The sequence below is a fragment of the Microtus oregoni genome, unplaced genomic scaffold (genome assembly GCF_018167655.1).
Source record: "Microtus oregoni isolate MIOR12 unplaced genomic scaffold, Mior012 000166F_ref0000362, whole genome shotgun sequence".
In the NCBI taxonomy this organism is placed as follows: domain Eukaryota; kingdom Metazoa; phylum Chordata; class Mammalia; order Rodentia; family Cricetidae; genus Microtus; species Microtus oregoni.
Genome location: NW_024544821.1, coordinates 721,057 through 746,284, shown reverse-complemented (window position 1 = coordinate 746,284; position 25,228 = coordinate 721,057). Strand labels below are relative to the sequence as shown.

General features: G+C 45.6%; 1 protein-coding gene across 3 annotated transcripts in view; it reads left to right on the top strand.

Annotated features, from left to right (window-relative positions):
• The window catches only part of LOC121445218 (laminin subunit alpha-3), a 221,174-nt gene that overhangs the window by 131,313 nt on the left and 64,633 nt on the right, over positions 1-25,228 (top strand). For 2 of the 3 annotated variants that reach the window (XM_041647241.1, XM_041647240.1), the window contains exons 33-39: positions 6,038-6,182; positions 6,897-7,037; positions 9,764-9,925; positions 12,454-12,552; positions 14,319-14,402; positions 17,610-17,840; positions 21,602-21,715. In XM_041647241.1, coding sequence (XP_041503175.1) covers positions 6,038-6,182; positions 6,897-7,037; positions 9,764-9,925; positions 12,454-12,552; positions 14,319-14,402; positions 17,610-17,840; positions 21,602-21,715 — 976 coding nt within the window. Of the gene's footprint in view, positions 1-6,037; positions 6,183-6,896; positions 7,038-9,763; positions 9,926-12,453; positions 12,553-14,318; positions 14,403-17,609; positions 17,841-18,862; positions 19,034-21,601; positions 21,716-25,228 lie in introns of those variants that run through there. The other variant, XM_041647242.1, reaches the window with a different exon arrangement.

The following is a 25,228-nucleotide window of genomic DNA, read 5'->3' as shown; positions in this document are numbered from 1 at the left end:
ATCCCCGTGACACACCCGTGTCTTTCCTTTGCACACAAACCTGTGGTTTCTGATGCTTATGCATACTTGGTTTTCACAATGACCATTGTTTGCTGTGTGCATGCGTGTTTTGTTTCATTGCTCAGACTTTATCAGATGTTTCATTTTGGGTACAGTGATTCAATCATGCTTATGTTGTAATGAGGAAACCTATACTAATTCATCATGACAGCTGGCATGGTCAGTCCAGCCATGTTGTATGGGGGATCTTTCCGTGACATGGGGCTCTACACAGAGTCACTGCCCTCGTACTACTCCTTCATCAAAACCTTCCTCAGTTTCCCGTTGTCTCAAGCATCAAGGCCAGTCTTCCATAGCGGTCTGGCTTCCACCTACTCTAACTTCTTCCCTTCTGAGTTTCCTCCTCTATGAGCTATGTACACATTCACTTCTCCAGCCATGAAAGGCCTCTGTCCCCCTTCTGTTGTACGAGGAACGGCGGGGTTGTATCCCGCCACCCGGCTAGCTTTACCCGAAATAATTACACGGAAACTGTATTCTTTTAAACACTGCCTGGCCCATTAGTTCCAGCCTCTTATTGGCTAGCTCTTACATATTGATCTAACCCATTTTTAATAATCTGTGTAGCCCATGAGCTGGCTTACCAGGGAAGATCTTAACCTGCGTCTGTTTGGAGGGGGAGAATCATGGCGACTCCCTGACTCAGCTTCTTTCTCCCAGCATTCTGTTCTGTCTACTCCACCCACCTAAGGGTTGGCCTATCAAATGGGCCTAGGCAGTTTCTTTATTAATTAACAAATGAAAGCAACAGATTAGAAAGAAATCACTCCCATGTCATTTCCCCTTTTTCTGTTTAAACAAAAAGGAAGGCTTTCATTTTAACATAGTAAAATTACATATAGCAAAACAGTTATCAAGCAAGAATTACAGTTACAATATTTATATCTATTTTATCTTTTATCATAACTAAGGAAAACTATAACTATCCATTCTTCAACTCCATCAAAGACTCCAGAAGGATATAATATTACCTAAGCAAATAAGAAATCCAAACTCAAGAAATGACAGAGACATCTCACTGCCTGGACAGTCACCCAAAGTTTTTGTACCATTGGGGCATCCATCTTTGGCCTTCAGGCCCATAGTATCCAGCAGACATTTTTATGAAGCAGGAAATTTTAAAGACAGTTTAGTCACTATCTGCTGTGTCCTGCAGAATGTCTCGCAGACTTTTATGAATCAGGAACCCCGAAAGATCATCTCACCTTTAGGCAAGTTTAGTAGTCCTCTCTCTGCAGGTTTTTTGTGTCCAGCTTGTGCATCAGTCCAGGCAAGAGCAGTTTCTTACCCAAATAGTTATCAAACTCAATAACGAGCCTTTTTAATGCCCATCTTCCTCTTGAAGTAGATTGGTGCTGCTAGGAGCAGACGTGTCTCATTGTCAAGAAAAGCCCTAAGTCATTAAAACATTTTTAAATGCCATATTGTGCAGTCTTTGAAAGATATGAAGAATGCCTATCTATCTGAAATATATTTCTATATATCTAGAAAATCTAACTAACATGACTACAAATTTGACTATTATAGATGATTATCCATTAGCAACCTATATTTTCTAATTATACATTACATTTTAAAAATGAACTACATAATCACAATCTTAATCAAGATTAGAAATATGTATATACATGTAACAAAATTAACCTTAAAATCCATACCAATGCAAATTATTTATACCTATATCATATCCCCCTTTAAATGTAAAAGGACATTTATAAACAATATTTGGGAATATGGGCACAGTTATTTCTCTCCAAACTGCTTCCTGCTGAATGGGGGCGTTGTTAATTAGGTCTTTCATGGTATAATCTGTGTGCCAGGGTCGTCTCAGTTGGCAGTTGAGCAAAGTAATTTTTTGAGGGTGTTTACAGCAACCTTTCAGGAGGGCGTGGTCTATCATACCATATTGGGATAGATGCAATTTACAGGGTCTCATCTTCTGTGAAAATAAAAGAAGACCCTCTCCAAAGCATCATATCCTTAGACCCAAATTTTGAAGTCATAATACCCTTATGATATCCATTCTGGTTCCACTGGGCAGCCCATATAATGAAATGTCTCTCTGTACTTAGCTTTTTCACAGTCAAAAATTTTAAAGAAAACACAATGTACATAATCCAGACTCTCTGTGAATTTTCCATTGTTACGTGGCTTTTCTTTATTTCTTTTAATCTATAACTATCTGTACTCTCTCTTTAAAGACTTTACTCCTCCCCCCCTTTTTAAGGTCATTAACTTTATTTTCTCTATTTTTTTTCTCTCTCTCAAGCCTATGTACATTCATCCAACACTGTGATCCATTTAGTGGTCTGCATCTGTCCTATTGTGAATCTGTAATTTTTTTACTTTCCAGGAGCATTTCTTAAAATGTTAAGTACTTCTTAATAACTTAATTTGCATCATGTACAGGTAATACAGTACTGCCTGTGTCCTGCCCAGTCTAAACCTTAACTGTGCTGTTATTACGGTAATTACGGTAGTTTTTGTCTGAGGTTAGCACCATTTAGTATGGAGCAGCCGCTCCTGTCTCAGATCTACTTGGTGCCCCTGAGCCACACACAGTTCCAGGCACACAGCAGTTCACATTGCCATTAAGCAAGCCATAGCACTTTACTCCAAATGTTCCATTTTAAAACAGCCAGTTTTTTTTTGCTGTTGAGTCAGGACAATTTTTTTTTTTTTTTTGCGGCACGCAACCCATAAACAGCAAATAGCTGTCTTAAAATTTTTTTTTCTTTTTAAGTCCTCTCAGGTTTTTAAGTGGATTTAGCCCCACGTTGGGCGCCACTCTGTTGTATGAGGAGAGTCCCGCCACCCGGCTAGCTTTACCCGAAATAATTACACGGAAACTGTATTCTTTTAAACACTGCCTGGCCCATTAGTTCCAGCCTCTTATTGGCTAGCTCTTACATATTGATCTAACCCATTTTTAATAATCTGTGTAGCCCACGAGCTGGCTTACCAGGGAAAATCTTAACCTGTGTCTGTTTGGAGGGGGAGAATCATGGTGACTCCCTGACTCAGCTTCTTTCTCCCAGCATTCTGTTCTGTTTACTCCGCCCACCTAAGGTTTGGCCTATCAAATGGGCCTAGGCAGTTTTTTTATTAATTAACCAATGAAAGCAACAGATTAAAAAAAAATCACGCCCACGTCACTCTTCTGCTACCTTCAGATTATTTGTGTCCTTCAAAGAGTTTGTGTTGCAAACTGAAAACTCACAGGAAGAATGAGACACAAAAGTCACAGAGATAGTGCCACCATTTTTTTAATACAAGCAAACTTAATATTTAGTCATCCTATCTCTTATACTATTACTTAATTTCTTACAGCTCCATGTCTTCAGTGAAACTGTGCTGATGTCAAGACTGGCTTGTTCAGCCTTGCTCCCTCCAGGTCCCCTGACACAGAGATGTGACTGTAGAAGCCATCGGTAATTCTCCAGTGAGGGAATGAATGACATGGTAAAGCTTGGACTGCAGGTTGAAACTGACGTTTGACATGACAATCAGATGATAGAAACTGCAGTATTTAATAACAGAAAGACAATGTTCTCTCTGGTGCATCTGGACCAGTTCCTATGAGATGCTTGCAGGCACCCACGCACACATGTGGGCAGATATTATTACATAATGTTGGGCCCCCCGCCGAGTGTCTCAGAGATGACTTCATAGACCAGCATCCCGAGAGCGGCCCTGCCGTTTCTCCAGGTGGCAGCAGCCAGCACAGCTCTCCTGTCTCTGGTCTCCTGGGAGACAGGTGTAAGGTCAGGCTGACTCGGGTTGCTTTAGAAGATAATCAGCCAGATCTTGGAGTGGGTGTTTCTTTTTTCTTCCTGGTTGTCATGACATCACCAGATTCCTGTGGTTACTTGATGCTACACAGGATCCAAACACTGAATTCCTCTGGAGTATAGATTCTATATTCTTCAGGTTCTGCTTACCCGGACTTGTCATCCCCATCTGGGCTGGGCTGAGAACAGTTCCAGGGCCACAACTCCCTATTTGTGTTTTCTTCTCCCTTTGTGTGCTCTCTGCTGCCTTGTGTCTTTTCAGCTCAGAGCTAGGTCCAGGGTGATGGGTGTGGTTTCCCACCATCCCCTCCCATGCCATCAGTTCACAAGGGCTCTGGAGGCAACAGGGAGAGAGTGAGAGACCACTTTAGCTTCCCTTCTGTCTTGTCTGACTGCCCTGGCTGTAACAGGCATCCATGCTTTCCTTTGTCAACACACTGAGACTGCAGCAGCTGTGCTTCCAACAGCATGCCTTCTTCTTCCATAGGACCCTGTTGTAGGAACGTGGATGTCCCTGCAGTACCTGAAATTGTTGTTTGAATGTGAAGTGTCCCCTGTAGGCTCACATGTGTGTGGGGGTGTGTGTATGTAGGATATGAGTGTATAGGGGTGTGTGTGTAGGTTGTATGTATGTGTATATAGGATTGTGTGGAGTTGAGGGGAGAGTGAGGTGGTCCATATCCAGCTTCTCTGATCCCCTTTCAAAATTTCTGATGCCCTGCACTAGAGTGATTGCTTCTAGCAGAACGTTTATGAATTCCTCCTGTGTGGTTCTAGATGCACCTCTCTTCCCACTGGGCCGTGTGCTCCTCTAGGCCAGGGTTAAGCAGGAATCATCACAGAGACATGCCAGTGTGCAAGGTGCAATCCTGAGGGTTTCACACAGTGTCTTATTCAATGCAACAATCCATTTCCGCAGATATGTGAAAACTGATTGTAAAGGGGATGAGTTTTTTCAGCCCCCTGCACAGTGAGCTACAGCATACATAGCGCTGGAGTTTAAGCTGCTTGAATGCATTCTCACTATTAACAAAACCCCTTTCTATGGTTATAAGCAGATGTTTGATTAAAAAGCAGCTGCTCTCACTTAGGTATGGGACAAGGAACAGAGCACACAGCATGCTCACCCCTTCCTCTGTCCCCTATATGGTTAGTCCCCCCTTCTCCTGTCCCCTACATGGTGAGTCCCCCTTCTCCTGTCCCCTATATGGTGAGCCTCAGAGTCCTGTCCTTCTGGTCTACCTTTTCTCATTCACCCCATGTGTCAGCTGCATTTGCTGGTGACTGACGGATCAGTGTCTGTGGGCTCAGGCTCTCACGGTCCCTCTCTTCTGGACTTGCCCCAAATGGCTCCTCTTGCCATCTGCTTCCCTTGGCTACTTCCTGCCCACAGGCTCCTCCTCACTGATTCCTTTTCTCCTTGGCTTCCGTGGGGTCTCGGATTCGTCGTATACTCAGCTGGAGACCTGGAACTCTTCATCTTTTCTTCTTCTCCCACCTCATGGAAGATGCAAGTCCCAGAAACCTCCACCCAAAACACTTTAGAAACCATTCTCATGCCCACCCTAAACCCTCTTCCCCAAGCTAGCTCATGACCTGGTAGCGTTTGATTGGAACTCTTTCCTCGACTCCACCCTGCACACGGTCCAGCCACTTCCTCTCCTCCTTAGGCGCCTCATCAAGCCATCCTGACTCAGGATGACAACTGAACTCTCATCTAACTTTACAGACCTGAGGTTTGACAATCCCCTCTTGGGCTTCAGTTCTAGTGACACCAGGCATGTGCTTCATGAACATACTCGGTGGTGTTCTTACTGTGTTCCTTCTGTCTGAAACACCAGCACTACAGCATTCCAGATCAGCCCAGGTGTTAGCTCCCCCAGGGAAACTGGTAGCTCTTCTAGGGTAGACCCGTGTGTACTGTTCACATTTCTACTTGTGGGCTTTGGGGGAGCGGTGTACACATCTCTGCACCTCCAACCCTTAGCAAGGACTCTGACCCAGGGGTCACAGGTCACCCATGGTGGCATCTTCACTGGCTTTCTGTGGGTGTCAGCAGCCACACTCAGCCCCTGTGCCTGTGTGATTGGTGTCTTTCAGCAACTGTCCTATCATGAGGCAGGGAGACCTTTTAGAGTCGTGCACAGAGCAGTGATGGGAGTTTTGTTTCCTTTCTTCCTGTGCAGGTGCAAGCCTAGAATCACAGGGCAGCGGTGTGACAGATGTGCTCCTGGCTTCCACCACTTCCCTGAGTGTGTCCCCTGCAGTTGTCACAGAGACGGGACTGAGCCCAACGTGTGTGACCCAGGGACTGGGGCTTGTGTGTGCAAGGTAAAGCAAGTCCTGTGATGCTTGGGAGTTTTTCCAGGGAACTGACCTGTGATGATTTCTGTGATGTATGCAGCATTTTGTACTTACCCTCTCCCTTCATAGGCGTAATGAAGGAAAGATCTTTCTCATCTTTTAGAAAGGTTACAGCCCCCACCCCTCTCCCTATGACAATCTGTTAATAAGGACAAATCCCTTTAGAAAAATCAACATGAACTGTTTTCTATAGCATCAGGAGGTTCATATCTTTCTTGCAATTTGTTCTTGGATGAGGACCCAAGGTTATCTTCCCTGCCACAGGTCCCAAAAACTTACAGGTGGGATTCAGATCCTAGCAGATGTTGCAGGTGGGGGAAGCTGGACCAGTTGCCCTTCTCCTGCCATCAATCCCACAGTGCTGTCTGTGTCTCCCGATGTTAGAGTGTCTTACAACCCTGTAGTCCACAGTTCTGTCTCTGTGTCTCCCGGTGTTAGAGTGTCTTACAGCCCCACAGTTCTGTCTCTGTGTCTCCCTATGCTACAGTGTCTTACAGCCCCACAGTTCACAGTTCTGTCTCTGTGTCTCTCGATGCTAGGGTGTCTTACAGCCCCGCAGTTCACAGTTCTGTCTCTGTGTCTCCCGATGCTAGGGTGTCTTACAGCCCCACAGTGCTGTCTCTGTGTCTCCTGATACTAGAGTGTCTTACAGGACTCACTCTTCATGTTTTGTTTTAACAGGAAAACGTGGAAGGCCCAGAATGCCAAGTGTGTCGCAAAGGATCATTCTACTTAAACCCTGCCAGTCCAAAAGGTTGCACCACATGCTTCTGTTTTGGAGTGACTACTGACTGTCAAAGTTCACACAAGCGAAGATCTAAGGTGTGTTTGGGTTCTTGGTCAGTATTCCTAACCTCGCTGCTCCTTGGTCTGCAGCACTGTCTCCGTAGATGCCATCGTGAGTGTGTCTCAGATTATTCAGGTCTTTGATCAGATGTCACATGCTCAGAATGCTTTCTCCCACCTCCCCCTGGAAATGGATAATCCTAGTCAGTATCTGTATCGTTGCCCTTGACTTCTTCATAGCGTTTAACACTTTGTAACATATTATACCTTTAACTTTAAAAATTACTGTCTTTCCTTTCTCCATAAGTGGAATGTGAACTCCTTAACATATACCATGGCCTTGGACAGGATTTGGAACATAGAAGATGCCTAGAAAATACTCAGTCAATGAATAGAATTTGTTGTATTGTAAAGGATATGACAGATATCAAGACAGACATCTGGATAGAAAAATCTACAGGGTGAGCGTCAGAAGGTTCACAAACACACTAACTTTCCATCTCCGTGAAGTTCTGATATGCCACTCCCTTGAGCCCTCCCAGCACTGAGGAGCTCTCCAAAGCTCTTCATTGTCTTCATAGAGCTCCCATTATGTAGATATGATTGATTAAGTCAATGGCTATTGGTTATTAACGTAACTGGTAATTGACCTATGGGAAGGCTAGGGATGGGCTGAAAGTTCTGCCCTTCTACACATCTGCTGGTCTTTGTGGTCACCAGTTCCCACTCTGAGGCTAGCTGGGGGACTCAAGGCATGGAGGGTGTGTGTTTGTACATGCCTGGGTTCGTGTATATCTGTGGATGTGCTTGGACATGTGTTATGTGCAGGCCAGATGCTAATGTTGGATGGCTTCCCTTGTCATGGTTCGCCATGCATTCTGAGGTGGGCTCTCTCTGACACCAGAGCTTGCCAGTTCTGATGCTCCAGCCAGCCAGCTTGCTCTGCAACAGTCATGTCTGCCTCCTGAGGGTTGAGATTGCAGGTGAGCTGCCCTGCTGGCCCAGCCTTTACATAGGTTCTGGGGATTCAAAGTCTGGACCTTGTGTGTGTGTGTGTGGCATGCATTTTAGTCTCTGCTATCCCTCCAGCCCTACAAAATGTTTTTATGGTGATAATAACACAGTCTTCATTCTTTTTTATATTCTTCCTTTTAAAATTTCTTTCTCAAATGTTTTACCATATGGAAGGGTGTGTGCCTATGCGTGTTGAAGCCAGAGGTCAATGTTAAATGTCTTCTTCCATTGTTCTCCACTTCCACCTCTGAGGTAATCCCTAAGTGGACCTGGATCTTGCCTTGGCTAGACTGACTGGCATCCCCCTGCCTTCACTTCCCAAGCACTGAGACTGCATGTGTGTGCTGCCCCACCTAGCTTTTTCTGTGGCTTCTTGGAGATCAAACTCAGGTTCTCATGCTTGTGAGATAAGTACTTTCCCGCTGAGCTGTCTCCCTCTCTGTCTACTTCTGAAATTAACTTTATAAAACTAAGACTTTATCAACTTCATTAGTCCACGATCCAGTAGCATCATGCGTACTGTTTCTGTGTAATACTGCTTTACATATTTTACTGCTTGCTGAGTGGAGGGTGGACTGGTTTGTGGAAGGAAACATAGTTTGGAAGTCTGCTCTGTAGTCTCCCCTTTTACCCATCACAGCTTACTCCTAAGTGTTCCTTGTCAATTCTTTGTTATTCCTCCCCTCTAAATGGAGCTGGTTTCCTCAGTGACAAAGGAAATATTTTACTTGGGCTACTGTATTCCAAAACACAATTAATTTTTTAAAATGTTGTCAAAAACCTTTTAAAAATCTAAGTTAATTCTTCATGTACAGAATGTATTCTGGTTATTCCCTCCCCTCCCTCTCTACCCTCTCTCCTGCTCCTACCAACCCCTTCTTTTTCCTTCCTGTCCCTTTCCAGGGTCAATGGCCCTTGGTTTTATTTTGTTACCCATTTAGTTTGCTAGGATCATCTATGTAATCACTAAATTGTAATTCCTCATTGGAGCCGGACGGAGCCACCAGTGCTTACACAACTGAAGATGTCCACCCTTCCCCTCCCCCCTTTCCATGACTCTATCCATAAGAAATTGCCCATCTGTGATGGGGAGGGTCCCCTGAATTCCTTCTATATCCTTCTGTATGTGGATCTCATCTTTCAAAGATTTATTTATCATCTATGTATATGTGCATGTACCTGCATGTATGGATGTATAGCATATGAGTGCAGGTGCCCTCAGAGGCCAGAAAAAGCATTTGATAACCAGAACTGGTGGTTCTGGTTGTTGTGAGTCACCAGGTGCTAGGAGCCAAACCAGGGTCCTCTGCAAGAATCGCAATGCTCTTAACCACTGAGCCCTTTCTCCAGCCTTTGACTTCACTTTGTAAAGATGCCCACAAGTTATTATTCATCCACTTACTTTTTGATTATTTGAACATCCAGTAAATAACCACCACATGTCAGAAACCAAGGCATGTGGTAAAACACAAAGACAGAGCCCACATATATGTGGTCCCGTGCTCCCTGGGTCAGAAGTGAAGCAGAGTTAGGTGACAGCTCTGCCGTGCCCAGTGTGGGCAGACTCAAGGTGAGATAGTTGGACCTGGGGTATGACTCACTGATAAACTCCACACTACACGAGTTTAATAGATAGCATTTTAAAAAGATACACAAAGGAAAGTTTTGCAGCTAGGTGGTCATTGTGTGAGTCTTTCAGTGATGATGATGCAGCCACCACTCTAAAAGCCACAATTACTGTGCTCTAGCTTGTAGACATGATGGGCTGGCGTCTCGAGACAGCAGATGGAGTTGATGTCCCTGTGTCCTTCAACCCCGGCAGCAACAGCATGGTTGCAGATCTGCAGGAGCTGCCATCATCAGTCCACAGTGCATCCTGGGCGTCACCTCCCTCCTACCTAGGTGACAAGGTAACATGGTCTGATGTCCTTCTGAGCCCTCTGGGGTCTCCGCTGTCCCTGCATAATCATCACTTCCTGGAGATCTGGGAGGTCGGGTAGTTAACGTTTACAAGTTAGGCAATGTCGACGGAGATGCCCTGCCTCCTGCCACACAGCGGGTGGCAAAGGTACCTCACGTGTGTGTCCCGCTTACACAAGTTCCCAGAAAAGGAAGTCGTGTATGATGGTTTTCTCAATTCGTGCTTCCTGCCAAGGAGCTCTCCTCTGGGGGAATATAAAACCATTTAAATAATAGCTGTTGCAAATGAGCCAGGTGCCTTTAGATGCTCTGCGGAGGAGCCTTTGTTTTACAGCAGAAAGGCTCCTTGTCAGGAGAAGGAGAAGTGACTCACAGAGTTATTAAAAGAAGCAGAGGCCCCATGGCAGTTAGACTCTCACAAGCAGGACCACGTGTATTTAATGATGCTCCTCCAGGATCGTATCAGTGAGAAGCATATGCTGTGTGACAGAGCCCGGCCACGATGAGTCCAGTCCAGTCCCTGTGTAGAAACACGATCAGGTGGTATAGGCTGCAAGTCTGTCATAAGAGGAGATGGTAGAAAGGGAGGATTTCACAGCTCACAGGATGTCATAATTTCATATCTCGTGTGGCTTAAATAAACAACAAGGTGTTTACAGAGATTCTATTATGTAGGCAAAATTGATGAAATTATCAGTCATTGAGGAATGAACTCAATGTCTGTGAGTTAGCTCAGGGCTCGTTAACTGTTGGCTCCAGATCTCTAACTCTGGATGAAGAACTATGAACTTTGACACTTTCATGTGCCCAGAATCGCTCTTCCAGCTGACCCATCAGCCACTAGCCTCGGCTCCTCACATGTGTTGGCCATCTGTACTGCACAGCCGCTTAAGGGGACAAGTGACTGCAGTTTCTGTGGACTGGGGATCCAGGAGACAATGGCCCAGAGCTTCCCCTGGGGTTGTGGTCAGATATTAGCCAGGCTTAGTCATCTTGGAACTAGAAGAGTCAATTGCTAAGGCCACTACCATGGAGCTAGAAGGTTTCTGTGCCTTGCTAAATCTGGCTGGAAGCTTCAGATACTCATCACGTGAGATCGTCCTGGACTGCTCACAGAGCCTCATGGCATGAGATCGTCCTGGACTGTTCACGGGCCCTCATGGCATGATGGCTGGTTTCTACAAACTGAGGAAGAAGAATGATAGCAATAATTAATGAAAGAACTCAAGACAGAAGTCATAAAATCTTAAAACTCAACTTTGGAAAAGATCAAATCTCCTTTCTGCTTTATTCTGCTCATTAACTGGTTAGAAATGAGTCACTGAATTGAGCCCACACTCAAGGCAAGGACAATGAAACTCTCCTGTGTGATCTTCCTTTCTGTTATTGTAATAAAACCATGACCAAAAGCAACTTCTAGAAGAAAGGATTTGTTTTGGCAGAGGCATGACAGCGGGAAGCTGAGAGATCGTGTCTCCAACCACACAGAGAAATAGAGAGAGGGCTGTAGGTAGGGAAGGGATGTGCTTCCAAAGCCATCCTAGCGATGTGTTTTCTGCAGCGAAGCTACACCTCCTAAAATTTCCACAACCCCCCAACAGCACCACAGTAGAGAAACAATTATCAAAATACCTGAGCCCATGATGAGCATTCCTATTTCAAGCCACCACAACTCTAGAGAAGACTTTCAGAATTTATGTTCATATTTTAAAAGCCACCCTTGGTCTATCAAAAAGACGGTGATTAAAATCAATTAGATGAGCCTATGTGTCTCATGGAAATGCTTCCAGGCCCTGAGAACACAGCTCTGGGAAGCTTTATCAGGGGGCAGGTCCTAGCAGAAGCCTCCATGACTAGGGCCCCAGAGATGCTCTCCTGCTCTCCCTTCGAGCAGCGTTTTGTTCTCAGCTGAGATGCTGCTGCTGACAGACTCTCCTCAGTCCCTCGTTCCTAGCCGATTTCAAAGGGGGTAGACCAGGAGCAGAGGAGACCCAGTTAACAGAAAACTATGACCATTCACTGCCACATTGCCACCAACGTCACACTGTGCTGGTCCGGTCTGTGTCTCTGAGGTAGCAGGTGATCATGGCTTCTCTCTCCAGCAAAATTTATAACAACATAGGGAATAGTCAGCATCTGCTTTCAAGGGATGTTTTTAGAATTTATTTTTAGAGGTTTATTTTGCAACTGATAAACCAATTTCTTCTGGTTACTAATAGATTTCTTGGAATCTCTTTGGATTAAGCAAATTTTTGTTTAGCCATCATGGAAGGGAAAATATCTTGTTTGTTATAATATGGTTGTTACTTTTTCTTTTTAATAAAAATACATCCCCACTTATAAAACACATTTGTGTTAATGGTTTTCAGGATGCTGAAAATGACATAAGCAGGCGATGAAGGCAGCATTAGTCCCATCCTTCCCAGAGTGTCTTTGCAGATGTCCGTCTTTCCAGACAACTGGGTTAGCATCAGCCTGGTCATTTTCAGTGCTATTGATACTGTTCTTTCAATTTCAGGTTTCCTCATATGGCGGCTACCTCACCTACCAAGCCAAGTCCTTTGGCTTACCTGGCGACATGGTTCCTTTGGAAAAGCGGCCAGATGTACAGCTTACTGTAGGTACTAGGGTGTGGGCCGAGCAGTGAGAAGCCGTGTCCATAACCAGGGCTGTGCCCATAATCAGGGTTGTGCAGAATGTTAGGCTGAATTGTGATTTGAAGACACTGACATGAAGTTTAGAGAACATAGCACTCCTGCCCAAAGGGCTTCCCCTCTCCCCTCCCAAAGGAGCTATATTTCATCTTTGAAACTGGCTCGTGTTTTATTATGGTTTTATCTTTCAAGTTAGTCTCAAAAATGATTTTGAATTCATTCTTCATGGCACCCCTAGAATACAGGACAAATCCTTGGATATGGGTTCAGGAGCCCTAGCCCAAAGCTAAATCTGCCTTTGCTTACCTTGGAAGCGGGCTGCTGGAGATGTAACCCAGGAACTCGCACCTGCTATGAGCTCCATCCCCACCTCCATTTCTGCCTTAGATGCTATGGGTGCTGGCAACTCCAGCTTCCAGGAAGGTTTCTTTGCACCCTGCACTGTAAATGGGCCAGCAAACCTCACACACATCTTCATGGCAAAGGCCCCGTGTGCTTGGTAGATCTTTGTGTGCAAGCCCTGCTCAGCCATCTTTTGCTTTGACCAGTAAACAAATGTATTGAATTGTGGTAAAAACTCAAAGGAACTTTAGCAGAGCGTAGTGTAAATGGGCAACAAAGACTTGAGAGTTGCATAAGGAAAGCTGCTATGTAATAAAAGTCCCATCCCCACAGCACCGCAGGGTTTCAGCTTTGCTTTCTGAAGCACAGCTCCTAGCTGCAGCTACTGCTGCATGCAATCTCTACTGCAGAGGACTTAACTGCACACTCTTGGAATGCTCTGGGAGGTAATGATCAAAATCCCCCCTTGATTTTAACTTCAGACACGGAAATCATTTAGGCTCACAGGAATTTTTCTTTGTTGTTGTATTTTAAACCTCTGTAATTAAGAGCCTTTGGGGCATGTTCCTTAGATTAAGGTTTGAAGTGATCTGCAATCCTAGATAATGTTCTGCTCTCACGAATGGGCTGCCTCCAGGTTTGGAGCTGACACAGAACAGCTGGGCTGTGATGTGTGACTTGGGTGGAGCTGTTAATGCAGGGCACGGACATGCCCGTGCAGTCCTAAGAACACCTGAGAGAAGGTGGCCAGACCCACAGGCCGGGCTGGAGCCCTGGGCCCATGCCTTCATCTATAAACTCCTCTTCTTCATATGCTGAGCATAGTAGCTGCAAAGCCAGGCTCTGTTAACCCTTCTTCCACCACTGCGCTCTCCAGGAAGCTGCCACCAAAGCACATCATGTTGGCAGCAATGAAATGCACTTCCCACATTAATTACAAAGGATGGTTAAAATGAATACTCTTCTCCATTTTTAAAAGCATTTCATTTAATGTGTGTGAGTGTTTCGTCTGCATGTTTGTCTATGCACAGGATCTGTGCAGCAGATCCTCTGGGACCGGATAATAGATGTTGTGAACCTCTAAGAGGATACTGGGAATTGAACTCGGGTCCTCTGGAAGAACAGCCAGTGATCCTAACCACCGACCTATCTCTCCAGCTCTTATTCTTTCTTCATATTTTAAAATCCCTTTTGGTCAAGGTAGTTTTCATCTGTGTGAAAACATAACAAAATAGCCACTATTCACTTGTGTGCAGGTCACTAACCCAGCCAGTTCTGAACTGTTTAGGGCCAGGTGTTTCATATAATGTAGATAAACACAGAAATCTGTTCTAACATCAATATATCCCAACTAAGGCACTAATGCATGCCTGCTTCCTTTAAACAGGGTCAGCACATGTCCATCATCCACACGGAATCCAGTGACCCAAGGCCAGACAGGCTGCATCATGGAAGGGTACAGATGGTTGAGGTAAAATACCAGAAAAAAGTCTTTGATGATCTTTTTGTTCTGTGTTTTAGTTAAGTCAAGATTTTCACTTAAGAATATTGTAAGAATACAGATTGCATTTATACAGAGACATAAATATAATGAGAGAGAAAAATCATACACACACACACATACACACACACACACACACACAGAGGGTGGGGTGGTATGGTTTTAAAAAACAAGCAAACAAACAAAACAAATGGGTAAGGATGCTTGATGCCAACCTGACCTGAGTTTGATCCCTAGGACTTAGGTGGTAGAAGGAGAGAACAGATTCCCAAAATTTGTCCTCTGGCTTATATATAAACACCATCACACATGCAAATGCACACACACACACACACACACACACACACACACACACAGTGAGAAAACCCCACCACATAATTTAGAATATAATACACCATTGAGTGTTTGATGCATACATATTTTTGTTTATATCTCTTTTATAAAAAAGATCCTATCCTGTGTGTGTGTGTGTGTGTGTGTGTGTGTGTGTGTGTGTACATGCACACGCATGTGGGGGGGCCACCAGAGGACAATCTTAGCTATAGTTCCTGAGCTGCTGTTTCCCCTTTGTCTAAGACAAGCTTTCTCTTTGGCTTGAAACTTGCGGGGTAGGCTGGCCAGCAAGCCTGAGGAATCTTCCCGTCTCCATCTCTCACCCACTGAGCCGTCTCTCATGGCCAGAACAACAGAGAGCGCCTGTTCTCTAGTGCTGGAGAGATAGAGAAGTTCAATGATTTAGAGCATTGCTGCTTTTGCAGAGGCTCTGAGTTTGGCTCCCAGCACTAAGACTGGGTGGCTCACAGCCTCCTGAAACTCCTGCTGTAGGGTGTTCAGTGCCCTCCTCTGCTCCAGAGACACGTTCCTGCATATACATGCACATGCAGCGCCCTCCTCTGCTCTCCAGAGACACGTTCCTGCATATACATGCACATGCAGTGCCCTCCTCTGCTCCAGAGACACATTCCTGCATATACATGCACATGCAGTGCCCTCCTCTGCTCTCCAGAGACACGTTCCTGCATATACATGCACATGCAGCGCCCTCCTCTGCTCCAGAGACACGTTCCTGCATATACATGCACATGCAGTGCCCTCCTCTGCTCCAGAGACATGTTCCTGCATATACATGCACATGCAGATTGCCACACATAAATACTTCAAATAAACCAGCACACAAAGCACATCAGAGCGCTGCCTTCTTGCATCCTGTACAGATGCAATGATGATGGTCATCTGCAAATCAGGAAGAGAGCCTTGCCAGGAGCTCATGCAGCCAGCACCTTGATGTGGACTTGGAACTTCAGGACCATGACAAACTACATAGCGTAAACCAGTTACTATATGGCTTTTTGTTATGACCAACGCTCAAAACCCCCACTGCATAACCTAGAATATAATGTACCATAAGGTTATGATGTTTTTGTGGTTTTATAGGCAGATATAAGCTTGGAGGAGCTCAAGTGTACCAACGTATACAATGGAAATATGAGAAAGAGAAAGTCAAATATTTGAAGGAGCAATTACTTCCCAAACATGATGAGAGTCACTAAGATATCAAGAGATCCCCAAGCTCTAAATAGGATAGATGAAAGAGGACCACACAAGTGCACTGTGATTCGCATACAGAAAGACAAATGCAGAGAACATGCAAGTGACCCTCAGTAACACTAATGCTGAGAAGACATCTGCTAGCAAGCCTGAAGACCCGAGTTCGATACCAGGAATCGACCCGGTGGAGAGGACTGGCGCCGGCAAGCTGTGCCCAGAGCTCCACATGTGCTCTGACATATATACACTCATACATATACACCATATGGAAAAATTACAAAGCAAAGAAACACAGGGTAAATTACGTGCAAAAAAGTTAGTACAGTGATCTGAGCTATGAGCAGAAAATTCATTGCTAAATAACTCCTTGATAAGAAGTATCCAGTCACAAAAAACACACAGGGTGTGAGTTCACTGATATGAGGTTCCTAAAATAATCCAGCTCTTTGAAAGTAGGGTGTGTTTTTTCATGACTAGAGGGGTCTGCCTGGAGTTTCTGTTTCCAACCATGAGCAAGTTTTCCAGCCTTGTGCAGTGTTGTGCTCATAGCCCAGACCACTGCGCTACAGAATCTGTAAATGAAATGGATATGATGGTACATTTCTGTTGAGGGAGCTGCGGGCCTCTTCCCACAGCCTGGCTCCTGGCCGCCTGGCTAGCTTATACCCCGTAATAACAACACACACATTGTATTCTTTTAAACACTGCCTGGCCCATTAGTTTCAGCCTCTTAACCCATTTCTATTAATCTATGTAGCACCACGAGGTGCATTTACCAGGAAAGATTCAGCATGTCTGACCTGGTGGCTGGCTGAATCGCGTCTGCCCTGGAGAGGGGAGCATGGCGTCTGAGCTCACTTCCTCTTCTTCCCAGCATTCTGTTCTGTTTACTCCACCCACCAATTTTCTAACCTATCAGGGCCAAGCAGTTTCTTTATTTTTTTAACCAATGAAATCAACAGATTGATATATGACACTCCCACATCACATTTCGTGTCGGATTTTTTTAAAACAATAAAATTACAAGCTGGTCGATGGTGGTGCACACCTTTAATCCCAGCACTCAGGAGACAGAGACAGATGAATCTCTGTGAGTTTGAGGCCAGCCTAGTCTACAGAATGAGTACCAGGACAGGCAATGATGATATGAAGAGTCATGAAGTTTCTCACATTGGTCATCTTGGCACTTGGGAAAGTAAGGTAGAAGGATCCTGAGTGCCAGGCCAGCCAAGGCTACTTAACTGGACTCTGTCTCAAAGAAAACAAAACAACAACAAAACCCCCAAGCACACAAACAAAGCAGCAAATTAATAAAACAAAATGTGTGCAAGAAAAGATTGTTTGCTGTCCTAGGTGTGCACGTTGAGCTAATATTACCTGCTGGAGCTTCTTTTCCTTCTGCATCTTTGTCACTGACTTTATTTTTTTCCCAGATTAAAGCACATTCACAAAGGCGTGACACTGGTCTTGGAGACCCTCTTCCCTGCAGTAGCCTGGTGTGACTGCTCATCTTTCTTTCTTTGGCTCTTTTTCCCTTACACAGTCTGAATGGCTTCGATTTGACCCATTCCAGGGCCTGTCTCTCTGAAAGTGACCTTACCTAAGGAAGCCTCTCCATTTGCTGTGCAGGGAAACTTCAGACACGCTGGCAATGGTGCCCCGGTGTCCCGGGAAGAGCTGATGACTGTGCTGTCCCACCTGGAAGGACTGTACATCCGGGGCCTCCACTTCACTGAGACACAGAGGCTCACTCTGGGCGAGGTGGGGCTGGAGGAGGCCTCCGACACAGGAAGTGGACCCAGAGCGCATCTTGTGGAGCTGTGTGCCTGTCCCTCTGACTACACAGGTGACTCATGTCAGGTAGGAAAGTTTCCCAGCTGTGGTATTCCTCATTTCCTGGGCCCATCTATGTCTGGCTTTTTCTGGCTGCTGTTCAGCAATGCAGCAGGCAAAGCTGGGGCTCTCTCTACCCATCATCCAAGTGTATCTTCCCCTGGGTGATCTTTAGGGAGTCAAAACGTGTCAAAGACAGCACCTTGTCTTGGCATTCAAAGGAGACCATGGGCGCTCCATGGATGTAGAAATCAGAGGTAGGAAGGCTCAGTGTTTGTCTGTCCTTTCCTGTAAGCTGGGCCAGAGCCTCCTTCTGTCTCACTGTCACCCTAGTGCAGGAAAATCCCAAGGATTCCCTGGATGCAAAAGGGAAAATCTCACTCCCGTTTTCTACCTCTTAGGAGGTCCGAGTTGTTTAAAGTTATCCTCACTTTTTTAGGAAGCACTACAAAATGAAACTGTTTCTCTCTCAACCCATACGTCAATGTGTTCTTTTCCTAACAAGAATCAGTATTGGCAAAATTAGTGGGAGACAGCGATGCTGTTCTGTGTACATGAACTAGCAAATGTTTTCACTTCCCTGCTTAAAGCAGAAACTATCTCCCTTACACAGCATCCTGGAGACTCCTTTTCTTGTGAGTCGGCTCACAGGTTGCCTCCAGTCAGCCCAATGCCTTCCATCTCTTTTTTAAGTGGTTTAAAATATAAACTAGATAGCCCGAGGCAAAGAGGAGCTGCAGGTTAGCACCCTGTGGTCAGGGTGTGGCTTTGCAGCAACTCAGCCCGGCTGTCTGCAGGGCCAGGTGGGTAGAAGGTGACGTCTGCCCCGTCTCACAGGAATTACCAAGGGCTGTACTTACCTGTGGAACGGTTATGTGTTTTTCTCTCTGTGTAGGCTGAGTCATGTGTGAAGTTGAAAGGTGGGGCCCCTGCCGCAGACAGCCTTCTTTCCCTGAGTCAGACAGGCCCGGGCACTGAGCAGGAAGGGCAGTATAAGAGGAGGAGTAGAGAGTTTTGTGCGCAGCCAGGCAGGACACCCAGGGGTCAGGATGTCCCCTGCAGTGAGGTGGTCAGCCTGGAGCACAGCGTGGCTGTGGATCTTCGGGGCGGCTCTAGACCTGTGCCTGGGATATGGTTCAGAGCAGCAAAGGGTAGCCTTTCTTCAGCGTCCAGGTCAAAACCATCTGCAAGCAAGTTATACGGAGCTCAGACCCAGCCAGGTAATGCCCCTTTAAATTTCGGGTCGGGATGGGAAAAGTGTGTCCAGTTTGGTGACATTTTATGATAGGGTGTTACGGAGTAGAAGGGAGGGCAGGCAGCCTCCCAGTTGTGGTGAGTGGCAGGGTTTATTGCCGGGCTGTACTGATTGCTCTCCTGAGCTATTAACCACAAGCTCCATAAACATCAGCCCACCATGCAATGCCTGGACAGCCGAGAGCTTGGATGCTGTGGAATATTGGTGTTGCTATTAATTAGCTCCCTGTAGGAGCTAGCTCAAGCCTGGAACGAGGGTCTATTGCTGGAGGCTTGCAAGTTTCACTTGAAGAAAATTTACCCACAAAGTAAAACTTGAGGAACAAAAAGAGCCAAGGCTGAGAAAAGCGATCAGTTTGTACAGTACCTCGCGGACATGCTGTGATTTGCCAGGCACGAAGCATTCATGAATTCTGCTCACGCCTTACATGCCCTGCGTGTATACTTACAGAGAAATAGAGCCTGTGGCTCACAAAATTGGCCCAGGAAGTGGATGGGGCATTATTATCACCTATAATATAAAACGTCACTGGAGATTTCATCCTTAAAAGCACGGCTTTGTCACGTCTAAGTGTCTTTGTTGCAGTTCAGGACACAGGCATTCCCGTCTTTCATAGGATTTGTGTGCTTCTGTGAAATGCCGTTGCTCGCTTTGTGGAGGCATGAAATGGTTACAGTTGAGTCACAAGTTCTCCGAGTCACATGACCTGGCACTTGGCCAGAGCATTTTTCCTGCTTGTAATTAAAAGCACATTAAGGTGGCTCATTTTGCTTTTGATCATGATAGGCTGTTCTTTGCCAAAGCAGGTATAATTAAAGCTTTTGTCCAAATATGGTGACTTCAACTCACGAGACCTATTCGTTCATTTGAATAATTTGTTCCTTACCAAATATAATTATTTTGAGCAAGTGACATGATGTATGTAAAGCAGCGCCAGTTAACACTTCAGTTGATTTGCTGTAGATATGGTCACACGGTCCCCAACAAGATTTCATTCAGGCATGTCTCTCAGCTGAGCCATCAGCCCAGAACATTCCTCTCATACTTTGATTCTCCTTTAAACAAGCCTGTTCATATAGAGCCTTGAAGTAAAAAAAAAAAAAATTGCAATATATCTCTCTGCCTAAACATGATTCCTAATCACATAAAGGAGTGTTATATTGGAAATTGTGTTGTGCAGTTTTATGATCTGTTGGCCCTCAGTCATTTGGGAAGGAGATTCTGGCAGGAGCCGAGAGGCCCCCGCCCTGGGCAGCACAAGATCCCAAACTTCTTCCCTCTGTGGACACGGGCAGTGAGACCGGCCTGTTTATTTCAGCTTTGCCTTGACTGCCATTTCTGAGTCTTATGGATGTATATGCTGTTTGCTGCCATCCACCAGTGGGGTTGGGATATTAATTCTTCCTGGTCCTTTAAAGATGAGGGTCTGGGGGACCAGAACTACAAACAAGGAGAAATGTCCAGGGTTGGGCTGTGCATGGATTGGCTCTGCCACGGTATTTGCCTATAATCCTTTTTAAAGGCAGGCAGAACTCCACATGATTCTAGAGAGTGTGGAAGCATCAAACCACTGTTTATAGTCATCTGCTAGATTTTTATTTTTTATTTTTTTTGAGATAGGGTTTTACTCTGTAGCACTGGTTTGCCTGGAACTCATAAAGATCCTCCTGCTTCTGTCTTCCAAGTGCTGAGATTAAAGGTCTGCTGGAAAGTTCTTAATAGAATCTTTTAAACAAGATGTAAGTCCATGGGAAAAAAAATATTAACTCTTAACGGGTAGTGGTGACACACACCTTTAATCCCAGCACGCAGAGGTAGGGGCCGAAGCAGGTGGATCTGTGAGTTCAAGGCCAGCCTGGTCTACAGAGTGAGTTCCAGGACAGCCAGGGCTACACAAAGAAATCCTGTCTCAAAACCCAAATATGTATAAACAAGACCAAACCCAGAGACACTCTTGGGCTGGGTCTCTGTATTCACAGTGGACCAAATTCTTGTGAACAGTCTTAAATGTGAGAACTCAATACCTGCCTTCTACCCAGGCTCCCTGCGGACCACTGGGGAGTGAGTGTTGCTGAAATGATTTCAGTAATTGTACCATTATTAAATGGACTTCATTGAAGAATCTTTATGTCCCTTCCACCCCCTCCCACGAATCTGAACCTGTACATGGGGAGGGGCGAGATATTTGCTGGACTTGGGTTGTCTGGCTTAACCCCAGAAGGGACTGGAGGCTTACTCCTCTTTACTCCCAGACTTTCACATGTGCAACCCCTTCAAAACAACTGGTGTGTGAGAGGGGCCCGTGGCCCACTTCTCCTTTCTCTGTTAGCTCCCATTGCCACCATCACAAAGACACAGCACAATCTTACCGAAAAGCAAACCAGCTGGCTGGTGATTGATATCAGAAATCTACACAGCACCTGGGGAGAGGTTTGGAAACCCCGACTTCTCCACAGTTGGAATTGTGACGAACTTTAGGAAATAATTCTTCTCTTTTCTTTGCATTGATGAAACATTTTTGTTTGAAAAATAGGGTTGCCGTCCTGGATACTATCGGGACAACAAAAGCTCACCTGCGGGAAGATGTGTCCCCTGCAATTGCAATGGACATTCAAATCGCTGCCAGGACGGCTCGGGGAAGTGCATTGTGAGTAGATGAGTAGCTTGTGGGGCGGCAGGCAGTCTTCCTCCCCTTTCCCCCAAGATGTCAAGGTTCAGTCTCTCATAAACCTAAGCAGATTGCTATGGCGTGGAGGAGGCTTCTGACCCACTAGGCTGGATTAGGGGCTTATACTTTCCCTTCTACCTCCATTGTAACAGACATCCTCATAAGACAGCACCTGCCTACAGTTATGGGATTCCTATTACCTCTGCCTCATTAAGTGATATTAATAGGTGGATCGTAGATGGAGCTTGAAGCTTGCCTGGATATATATACTAAGTCTGAGGTGTTACTTTGGGCTCAGTTTTGTGGGGGTGAGACGGGTTTCAACAGGGCCACTGTGGCTGTCAGAGTAGCAGCGAGTCTGTTACAGGGTGCTGAGGACAGGATGGGTGGGCAGAGCCCTCACCTGTGTGACCCCAGCACTATAAACCAGACTGTGATGGCAGACTCTGGTGTTGGAGGCAGGAAGATCCAAACTTGTCTTAGTCACAGTCCCAGTGCTGTGACCATGGCAACTCTTAAGAGAAAACATTTCATTGGGGCTCACTTGCAGTTTCAGAGGCTTAGTCCGTTATCGTCGTGGTGGGGAGCATGGCGGTGTGCAGGCAGGTGCTGGAGCAGTGCCTGACAGTTCTTCATCCTGATCCATAGGCAGGCAGAGAGCAACAGTGGGCCTGGTGCTGGCTTCTGAAACCTCAAAACCTGCTCACAGCCACATGTGTCCTCCTCCAAGGCCACACCTCCTAATCCTTCTCAACAGTGCCACTCCTGATGACCAAACATGCAAATACATGGGCCTGTGGGGCCATTCTAATCCAGACCACCAGACTGAGGGCATCCTGAGACACAGGAGACCTTCCCTGAAAAAAAAAATGGGAAGGGAGAGAGATAGGGTATCAGTGATGGAGGGGAAAAAAGAGGGTAAAGAAGGAAAAAGGAGTAAAGGGGATGCTAAGAATGGCATATGGCTCACGCCTAGTTGAAGCGTGATTAATAAAAACTCAGAGAGAGAAAATGGGGTTCAACCTGAAGACCAGAAAAGGAAAATAGTCACTGGCCCTTGCCTCGACCTCAGTCCAAAATCTTGCCTTCAGGAATCTCCGAATAAGGCTTACTGGGAGCTGTCTCCTCCCATTTTATAATCCTCTCTAGGGCTGGGATTAAAGGTGTGCACCGCCCAGATTCTGTATCTACTGGGATTAAAGGTGTGTGTTACCACTGGTCTGTAAGGCTGACCAGTGGGGCTGTTTTCCTCTCTGATCTTCAGGCAAATTTTATTTATTAAAATACAAATGAAATGCCACAACTCCTACTCATTCGCACTCAGACACCTCATGGCTGCCGAGATAAAGTGGGATCCCAGGAGAGGCGGAAGAAGGGACCAAAGCACGGTGGTGGAATGGGGCCTCACCTCTCCTTCCTCACAGAGGCCCCAGTTCCTTTTGTTGTTTTTCTATTTTTCTTTTTTGACAGTTCTTGTTGACTATAATTTACATGTTAGAACAGGGTCTTACTATGGAATATGGTTCAGATTCTCTTCAATAAAATTAGCTTTTTTCCGGACCTTTAATTTTAGCACTTGGGGAGCAGGGGCAGGTCAAGTTCTGAGTTAAAGGCTGGCCTGGTCTCCATAGCAACTTCCTGGTGAAGAAGTCGATACAGTGAGACCCCCATCTCAAAATAAAAATAAATAAAAATAAAAAAACAAAGAAAAGGTTTTAAAAGGTTTAAGTAACCTTTGTCCCCAAAGAGCCTTTTAACATTTTCATTTATTTGTTTTTGGCTGTATTTCATTGTTCTGTTCCATCAGATTTCATAGCCAGGGCCTCCCCCAGTTAAGACAAGGGCCTTTAGAAATTCACTCTGCTGCCATGGGCTTGCTTTGTGTGATGTGACTAGCATCTGTGGAGTCCTGGTCTACACTGAGCCTGCTCTGTGTGTCCTGGGGATCTCCTTCCTCTGCAAGCTGGGGCAGGCCAGAACAGGAGAGTGCCAAAGGCGCCGCCCGACTGAATACTTTGTTGGGTTCTAACCTTATTAAGTTCAAAAAGACTAAAAGACACCAATGGGTTGTTTTCCAGCCCACGTGTCTTCCTGAACAAAGGTCTCTGTTGGAAACTGCCTGGTGTGTGTGACGTGGTGATGCTCTCGTCAAGTCTGAATGTTTATCTAACCACAGAACCATAGCCGGATGTCAAGATTGTCTATAAACGCCACCAAGGAACAAAGGGGGTTTTCTCTAGATTCTGTACACTCCATGGAAGGATAACTTGTGGGAGGCATACTCCATTTTTCAGTCTATCTGTGAAAAATATTTGATTCCATTTGCTGTTGCTGTAGTTCTGTCTTTGCTTGTCTCTAAGGCCACTATGGCTCCTCGAGGCAGAGGAAATCCTCAGAAATCGGGAAATCCTAAGAAATTGCCATGTACACACCCACCCTACCACTCATATGTACACACCCACCCTACCACACATGTGTACACACCCACCCTACCACACATATGTACACACCCACCCTACCACACATGTGTACACACCCACCCTACCACACATGTGTACACACCCACCCTACCACACATGTGTACACACCCACCCTACCACACATGTGTACACACCCACCCTACCACACATGTACACACTCACACACCCTACCATACATGTGTACACACCCACCCTACCACACATGTACACACTCACACACCCTACCATATGTGTGTACACACCCACCCTACCACACATGTACACACTCACACACCCTACCATACATGCATACACACCTGTACCCACCTACCACACATATGTACACACCCACCCTATTACACATAGGAACACACCCACCCTACCACACATGCGTACACACCCACACCCACCCTACCCTCTCACACTCTGGGGCAACAACCATGAGTAGAGAGCTAACTGAACATGGCATGGGCTACTAAAACCCTTAAGTCCATCCCCAGTGACACACGTCCTCCAACAAGGCCACACCTCCTAATCCTTCCCAAACAGCTCTGCCAATTGCGAACCAAGGACTCAAACGTATGAGCCTATGAGGGCATTCTCATTCAAACCTCTGCACTGTTTAACTATGTTTTGTATCATTTTTAGTTCCTTAAAGATTCATAAAGCATGGGTTTGTCTACTTAGGAGTCTTTTCCGTTGGAGACAAGCCCCATCCTCTTGTGTTTTACTTTTCCTAATTTAGCTTCAGAATCTATTTAAATCTTCACACCCATTTTCTTTCCCTGTTCAAGCACTATGGTGGCAGAGAGGTAAAAACATACACAACTTTCAGTGCTCAGTCTCTTTCCAGGTCATTTCGTTAATACATGGTATCTTTGGTTACCAAATGTCTGTAGCACAAGGAATTTTCCTCAGCGTGTGTGTATGTGGGAATGTTTGAAGCTTTGTGGCAAGGGTGAAGTCAAGAAAGGCTATAGCAGGGGGCTGGAGAGACAGCTCTGTGGTTCAGAGCACTGACTGTTCTTCCAGA